This window comes from Miscanthus floridulus, chromosome 5 (genome assembly GCF_019320115.1).
Source record: "Miscanthus floridulus cultivar M001 chromosome 5, ASM1932011v1, whole genome shotgun sequence".
In the NCBI taxonomy this organism is placed as follows: domain Eukaryota; kingdom Viridiplantae; phylum Streptophyta; class Magnoliopsida; order Poales; family Poaceae; genus Miscanthus; species Miscanthus floridulus.
The window spans coordinates 110,657,995-110,666,543 of NC_089584.1; the positions used below are offsets into that span (position 1 = coordinate 110,657,995).

At 46.1% G+C, this 8,549-nt stretch overlaps 1 protein-coding gene across 2 annotated transcripts; it reads left to right on the forward strand.

Moving 5' to 3' along the window:
• The first annotated feature begins 4,784 nt into the window (after positions 1–4,784).
• On the forward strand, positions 4,785–8,108 carry LOC136453021 (uncharacterized). Of its 2 annotated transcripts, XM_066453599.1 has the most exons (4): positions 4,785–6,037; positions 6,150–6,231; positions 6,307–7,037; positions 7,160–8,108. In XM_066453599.1, exons 1-4 carry the CDS (start codon positions 4,928–4,930, stop codon positions 7,247–7,249), a joined length of 2,013 nt encoding a protein of 670 aa, XP_066309696.1. In that variant the 5' UTR covers positions 4,785–4,927; the 3' UTR covers positions 7,250–8,108. The 2 variants fall into 2 exon arrangements, with proteins under 2 accessions (XP_066309696.1, XP_066309694.1); XM_066453597.1 differs by having other exon boundaries at positions 6,150–7,037; positions 7,160–8,106.
• The last annotated feature ends 441 nt before the right edge of the window (positions 8,109–8,549 follow it).

Here is an 8,549-nt window from a genome sequence, read left to right on the forward strand (position 1 = left end):
TGCCATCTTTATATTTATCTGATGTAACTCTAAATCGTAATGCGCCAATAACACCATTATGATTCTAAAAGAATTCTTATATAATACTGGAGAGAAAACTCTCATCGTAATCTATTAATTCTCTTTACGTAAAACCTTTTGCTACAAGTCATGTTTTATATCTTTCTATATTCCTTTTGGAGTCACATTTTGTCTTGTAGACCTTTTCACAGCCTACTGATTTGGCTCCATTAGGAATTTCTTCTAAGTCCTAAACATTGTTGGTATTCATCGAATTCATTTCAATTTTTATAGCTTCTTACCATTCAAACAAGTAAACGCTTCTCATGGCTTCTTCAAATGAGGTGGGATCACCCTCCATTTAAATTTCTTCACTAACATAGATTTCATAGTCATCAGAAAAATTGGTTTACTAATTCTTTGAAACCTTTTGAGGCCTCATCTACTGGCACTTTCATACGGGGCTGTTGTTGCTCTTCATTGCCAAGAGGCAATTGATTCTACAGGCTCCTGTATTACAAGATTCTTGTTTATATTATTCATCTTCTTCAAAGAGCCAACAACAGATGTTGTATAAGTCATACAACATCAACAGATATTGAGAAATTCATTGTTTTGAATCAATGAAGTGGGCGCGCAGTCCCGCTTCACTTCAAGTTATAGGTCTCTGCATACCGTGCTCCTCCAGATCATTCTATCTTCTATAAAGATAGTGTATCTTTAAATTTCTTATTTGGGTTTAATCTGTTAAAACTTTATATGGCGCTTTAAGCACCGCCTTAATATCTTTGAGGCTGACTACGCTATCTTCCTCTCAGAACTTTAAAAAGTCTAGAAATTTAGCTATTTCTCTGCTTAAGGGTATCATTGTTATGACCGATGGTCACATTCATCAAAAACTTTATCTCACTCTTAATAAAGAGTACGCATTCATCAACATCTTTATCTCACTCTTAATGAAGAGTACACATTCATCAACATCTTTATCTCACTCTTAATAAATAGTAGTTTCTTAATTGATCTTAATTCTTACTCTTAATTCATCTCACAACATTCATCAACATCTTTATCTCACTCTTAATGAAGAACAGTTTCTTAATTGATCTTAATTCTTACTCTTAATTCATCTCATATTTCTCCCCCTTGAAATATGGCATGAACTTTACTACCATAATTTCGAGAACTATTTAGAAAAATTATGAACGAGGAGACACTTATGGCCTACTTCATTCACATGAATGTGTCATATAAACAAAATTATTTCTTGATTTGTATAGAAGTACAGTATCCTCATTCCACTTCAAGAACTCAACGAGGTCTTTTATTAACTGTACTTTTGCAAGTCAGGCTTGCATCTTTTTCTTGTCTTTTGATTAGTATTGACCATGACAATGCATTTCAATTGTGTCATGGTCAATACTAGGATAGCATAAGAGCTACCCAAACTTCTCTCGCTATACGGGATACAAAAACATATGATTCAACATAAAACTTCTCCCACCATGTAGGATTGACCAACATAAGTACTATGCCAAACTTCTTCCCATGTGGGATAAATCTATATATAAATTACCGTGATAAAAAAATTTAATCATCATGACTAAAATATTCACTTATATTTTATTTTCCAATTAAATCTTTTCGTTGGTTCCAATTTAATCAGAAAATTAGTAAACTAATAAAAACTGTCCTAAACTGGCTTGACTCAAGCCTTTTCATTCACATACCCTAGCATTGTAGCCCGTTGACATACAGCCGAGTGATCTCATCGGTTAAAAAATAAAACTTACAAGATGCTTCTGCATCAATTCTACATCACCATTGAGCAGAAAATAAAATTAATGCATAAAACTCATAAATTAACTTGAAAGACATATAACTACTCTTCAAAATTAAATTTTCCTGTTGGTTCAAATTTAATTAGAAGATAATCAACATTATTGCAACGAAGCAAGATAATAAAATACATTCTATTAGTTTAGGAGCATTTCTTGGTCTTTATCTACTCTTTGAAAAAATTACCGTGTTGATGTAAAATTTATCAGAGATTTAAACTTCAACCTTAAACTCATTATAATATTGTTATCATCAACGTTGGTTAAAAAATAACAATACCATAATTTAACATAAATAAATTGGAATACTCCTCTAATTTAAATTATCTCGTTGGTTCTAATTTAATTAGAGGATAAACATAATCATAATTTACTAAATACAACTGTTTTTTAAATTAAATTCTTCCATTGGTTCAAATTTAATTGGAAGATAATCAACATTAAACTTTGCAGCGGAAACTTAAAAAAATAATTTATCTACTTTTCAGAATCATTTCACCGTCCTCATCTACTCTCTGAACAATTTATCCCGTTGGTTCAAAATTGAATAGAGATGAAAACTAATCAAAATTTGCTTTTGAAAATAATAAAACCATTTACTGTTCATTCAGCCCGTCTTGAAAAAAACGGCCCACGGCCTATCTAGCCAGTGCGCGCGCTCGGCCCAGCGATGCTGCCCATACTAGAAATCAGCCCATGGCCTGCCGCGCGCGGCGCGCGTGCCCGCTCCCTCGCGCCTAGGCCGCAACCTGGGCCTGGGCCAGGAATTCTCTGCCCCGCCTAGGCTAAATCTGGCCCATGCGAGTCCCCGCCGTTGATCACGATCGGACGGTCATCCGCCGCTGGGACAAAAATCGGCGCTACGCCGCTCCTCGCAAAACCCTAACCACATTCTGAAACTCCCGTTCCTCTCTCAGCCCCGCAGTGATCGGCTCTCTCTCTCTCTCTCCTCCCTTCCAAACTGAAAACATGGCGGCCGGAGAAAGATGGCGGCGCCACCATCGGTCCCCTCGCTGGTGCGTGCGCTCACCGTAGGGTGAGCGCGCCGCCGTCGAGCGGTCTAGTGATGGCGCCCTGAGCGCGTGTGTGCTGCTTGGTGGAGCGCCGATGGTTCTCGTGATGCGGTTAACTGAGGGATGACGGCGCTGTCGTGGGGCTCCTGGCTGGCTCGCGCGCTCGTCGGAGGTCGAGCGCGCCGTCATTAAGGGGCCCTCGGGCGGTGCCCTTGGCCCGAGCCCGAGGCGGAGACCGCACGACGACAAGTCCTCGCGCCCATGGCGGCTCGAGATGACTTCCCGTGCAACGTCGAGGCAACGACCGGCGGTGGTGACTATGCGTGTGGTTCTCAGGTAGGAAAACCCTCTTCCAATCCTTTCTCTTCTTCTAGGGTTAGGGTTAGACTCTACTGGTTCATCTCCTTCTGATTGATTTTGCCCTGACCTAGATCTAAACCTAAACTGGCTCTGATACCATTGATGGAACTAACAGGACCTAGATCTAAACCTAAACTAGGCGCCCCCGATCAGGGAGCGAGTCAAGGACCTAATTGGCCGTTGGGCCAAATTGGTGGAGATCAACCTACGAGATTGGTGTCGGCCTCCATCAGTGCAGTTACATTCAGGAGTAGTGATTTTGGGCTATCTAAGGCCCTGTTCGCTTTCAGCTTGTTTTTTAGCCGGAACAGTGTTTTCTCTCTCACAACAAATTAGTCGGGACAATGTTTCGGCTTGTTTTTTCAGCGAAGCGAACAAGGCCTAATAAGATGTCGTCTATCATGGATGTTGATACTCTTATGTAATTTGGGGCGGGCGTGCCTAGAATACTGTGGACTTTTAATCACTGTACAATACACTTTGTTGTTAATAAAAGTGGGGGAAACTTTTTTCTTAATTTTTTTTAAAAAGGTCTTGCTGTGTACCTGTGTCAATATAATGGTCGCGGACTCACCACAGATCGAGTTGTTCCGTGGTCACCCCATCGTCCTCGTGCTGGCTGTCGAAGAAAATGACCTGATTCGACGTGATCTGCATGCCATGACGCATGACGGAGACAAGCAGTCGACGCCGACATTGCATCTGCTCTGACACAGCTACCGCTACCGACTTATCAGCTATAATCTATAGTATTTTTATCTCGTAACAGCTTCCCTATACTTCGTTAGCTGCTGCAGTTTTCGCATTATTGGCGCGAGACCATGATAGAAGCCGATCACCAATGGCGGCTCATAATCGTACTACATGACATGGGTGACAACTGACACGGAAAGAGGAGCGGATCCAACAGTTGGCAGTGGACGCGCGTGTCTGTCGCATTCCCCAGGCCGTACGGTGGAGCTCACTTGTTTGTTCCTCTGCAAGAGCACCTCAGCTGCTCCGTTGTTCTTTATAGAGACGAGTACGAATCGTGGATTAGGAATCCAAGGGAGGGCAGTTGTTACTAATGCAGCCTGGATGGATAGAAAATTAGTTACAGTGGCCCTGTTCGCTTTAACTATTTCAACGGTATTTTTACTCTCGCAACTGTTTTACTCTCGCAACGAATAAACGTAAGCATCAGTGTTGTATCTCGTATCCTAGGCGACCGAATCCCCTGCTCAACAAGACCAGACCTTGGTTGACGGAGCGCACCACCTTTTTAGGCGGATCGCCCCCAGGAAGTCTCGCACTTTTTCCCCGCACTCCCCGAGTCGGCTCTTGGTCTTCACGTGCGCGCGAGCACCCCGCGCGGTGCCCACGCGCCCGCCCGAGTCACCATCCCCACGCCGCACGCGCAGCATTAACCCAGCGGGCTGCGGCACTCGCACCGCACCGGGCGCCGCCCCACCGCACCGTGTCACTCCGCACTGGCTGGGCCTCGCAGTCGCAGCTTCCCGGGCAGTCTATGATTTGGGTCCATCGGCCGCAGCACGGCAAGGCGGCGCCAGTCGCGCGGCCAGCGGGGTCCAGATCCTTCTCTCCGTCTCTCGCTTCCAACGCTCGCGACCGGCGGCTCCCCGGGCCCGTTCCCGGCGGCCGAAGCGAGGCACGAACCCCTTTCCGTTCCGTGGCTCCCGAGCGAGCGAGCTCCTACGGGCGACGCGGGCAGATCGCGCGATGGGTGACGGGGGTGGCGGCAGCAACCAGTGGATCGACCTGGGCGCGCCGCTCCGTTCGTCCCGCCCGGCCGACGCGCCGCCGCAGCACAAGGCCGGCCTCAACTCCGGGCCCCTGCGGCACCCGGGCGCCGTGCCCTTCGCCTGGGAGCAGCGCCCGGGCCAGCCCAAGAGCGTCCGCACCCGCCGCGCAGCGCCGCCGACGCCCACGCGGGAGACTTCCTGGACGCCGCGGCCGGGCAAGGAGATAGGCGGCAGCAGCCCCTACCACGACGCCCTCGGGGAGCTCGATCTCCAGGCGCTTCGTGGCGTCGCCGACCACCAAGGTTCCCGGACTGTCGCCGCATCGCGCAAGGTGGTGGTGGACCTGGTGGTGGAAGACGAGGCTGCGGTGGCGGCGGAATCGACCGAGGTAGTGAAGAAGCACGAGGCGCTCCCGGTGGCTGCGGTGCTGCGGAAGCAGCACGGCGAAGTGGAAGATGAAGAGGAAGAGGAAGAGGAGAGGTTCTCCGACGCGCTCGACACGCTCTCCCGCACCGAGTCCTTTGCCATGAACTGCAGCGTCAGCGGCCTCAGCGGCGCTCCGGACCCCGGACAGGGCGCCGAGCCAGGCTCGCGGGGCTTCATGATGGACCGCTTCCTGCCGGCCGCGCAGGCTGTCGCCGTGGGCTCCCCGCAGTACACCTTTCGGAAGGCCGGCGTCGCCGGCAACGATGGCCGCGAGCATGCGCGCGCGGCTGCGGTGAAGGCAGGCGCGGGCAATGGCCAGGATCGAATGAGGAGAGCGCCTGTCCAGCTCCCTTACCAGCACCTGCCGCCCAATTACTTGTCCTGCGCCTATCGAAGACACGAAGAGCGTGAAGAGGGGGATGAAGAGGATGACGAGGACTATGATGTGCATAGTACCCGGGGGTTTTCAGCCAAGGGGTGTGGTTTGCTCCCTAGCCTATGTGTGAAAACTTCCTTGTTGCTCTTGAATCCAATGCCTTCAATGAAGCGCGTCAAGAAAGTTAGAGGCTGGCAGTTACCATGCAAAGGCAGGGGCCAAATGGCGCAGAGTCCGCTTGCCCGGAGCTCGCAGAACAAGCACCTGGGATGTGATTCCAACGGGGTAGTAATGCCTGCGCACATTGCATGCTTGTTGGATTCAGCTTTGTACTTGTGTTTCTTGTGCTTGTTCTTAGGAATGATTGTTCTAACCATCTGGATTTATTGTGTGGCAGCAATCCTGGGAGGATGTGTATAAGCATAAGTTGGAGCAGAAGTATCTTGGTCAAGGCGAGGATGGCAGGAGCAAGCTGACAAGTGAGTCGAATCAGCTTACTTTCTCGAGCAATTCACCGACTGGGGATGGATCTTCACCATATTACCATTCCATAGCTGGTGGCATGTCTCCATATCGCAGCTATGCTGTGATGTCACCGTCAAGTAAACCAAATGGGTCGTCTGGAATAGGAGATAAGGATGATAAGGCATGTAGGAGCAAGACCAATGGTTCTGGTTCGTTTGGGAGAGACCATGATCGAACCTCGTTGGTTGGATCAGATCATAGTAGCTTTAAGGGATCAAATTCCATGAGCTCAGGACCAGATGGAGCAGTGCATGAAGATTCAATGGATCACCATGGAGATACTGATTCAGACACATGCCACTTAGGTGTGCTTGTGGATACAAAGGCAGATTTGAATGCAAATATATATGACTCTCAGCCTGGAAGGCAAAAGATAGTTGGAAAGAACTCGATTGTGAAAGATCAAGTCAATGATCCATTGACCGAAAAGATCTCTGAACGAAGAGAACCCACATTTCCATTGGATGATGGAAAAGATTTGCAGCATGATGCTAGTCATGAGTTACCACAACATTTGGAAGACAATAATGTTGCCAAAAAGGAAACCATACCATTGCAATCTCTGCTCCCTTTACCTGTCCCAAAATCACCTTCAGAGTCATGGCTTTCTCGTATTTTGCCATCCGTGACGAATAAGCCACCTCTGCCATCTTTTCTTGGAATTCAAGTACACTCAAAGAAACAAGCTCCCTGGGCCACAATGCAACCAAAGGAGAATAATCATAAACCTTCCAGGCCACGGCAAATAAGATTTGCAGATGTAAGAATTAACTTTCTTCTACTCTGCATATATCTCTATGTTTTACTCTCTTTTGTTTTTTTTAACATGCTCACGCGTCATGGAGCCATTGCTGATATGCATGTGTGAATTTATTTGTTTAGGTGGTAGAAAAAAACAACTTCATTGGATTCGGAGATATGACGTCTTCTTGTAAAACCAGTATTTATCCATTCATGGTGTTGATGCCTTGAAGGCTATCAGGGTCATATACTTCACCGGCACTCAACGAGCTCCCCATATGTGCCTCCTCTTTTTACAGATGTGGTCACTTTGATGCAGCAGCTGGTTGCCACTTACCATGTTGGCAATTGGAATTCACATGCCATGTTTGCTGGACTATGGTCAGTATGTTTTTTCATGGCAATCTGGTAGGTGGTGGTTTAGGTTTGGTGTAAATCTTATATTCATACAGGGTGACTTCAGCTTTCTTCCTTACTGTCCATAGTAAAATCATGTAATAGTACTTCATACCAAAAAAAAGCTTAAGTTATTGCAAAGTGTAATGCATCCCAAAGAATAAAATATCAAAACAGATTAGGCTTCCATTCCTGATACATTTTCTATTCATAACTGTATCACCTGGATATGTCAATATCTGTGCTTGATAGAATCATAGAACTGTATCTAGTGCCATATTTTGTGTGTAATCAGTTGTGTCTGACAGTAAGTTTATTCAGCATATCGTATCTAGTAATTTTATTTGCTACATTTGTCATTGGTTGGCATCGAGATGGAAGATTATATAGCAGCAGCAGCAACGTTCCAACTGTAAAAGCTTTAGAGGTTCTCCAGAAAGTGTTGCCATGTGATGAGCAGAAGAACCTTATGAATTGACGCATGACCCCAACACTTGGCTATCGGATGAGGGTCAACTGCACAATGGATTGTAGTGCTGTTCAACTAGAACACTCCTGGCCTTTTTATTTGTCGTTTCACACAGATATTTTCTTGTGCTCTGTAAACATAATATGAATTCTGTGGACAACCTATATCAAAAACAAAAAAAAGTGTAGACAGGTGCTATACTGCTGGAGTTGACAGCTTTAGTCGTTCTGGAGCTGGAGGTGGTCTTTATTGTGTTGTGTTGAAGTTCCTAGTTGATTGTTTTTTCAGCTGTCCGCTGTAAGGCGCTCTATCTGAACTTGTCTTTTTTATTATACTAGTGAAGGCCGCGCGCGCCGTTAAGTGAATAAATTCAGGTTTACAAAGGTAGGGTTCATTTGCATACATATCTGCGGGAATATAATAAGTTTGGACTTACAGGATGCATATGTTACATGCGAAAGGTGGATGTAGAGTTCATTTGATAGTTATATATTGTACAGACCTGGCAACGTCTTAACTGTACAATTTATGGCCGGAGCACATTAGGGAACAGCATAGGTAGTGGTAGTGGTGTGCACGTGAGGACGTATATTATACATGGAAAGCTTCAGGTTGTTGATATGGTAATGGTGATCTTGTCATCTGGCAGTATCTTGTTGTGTTGTT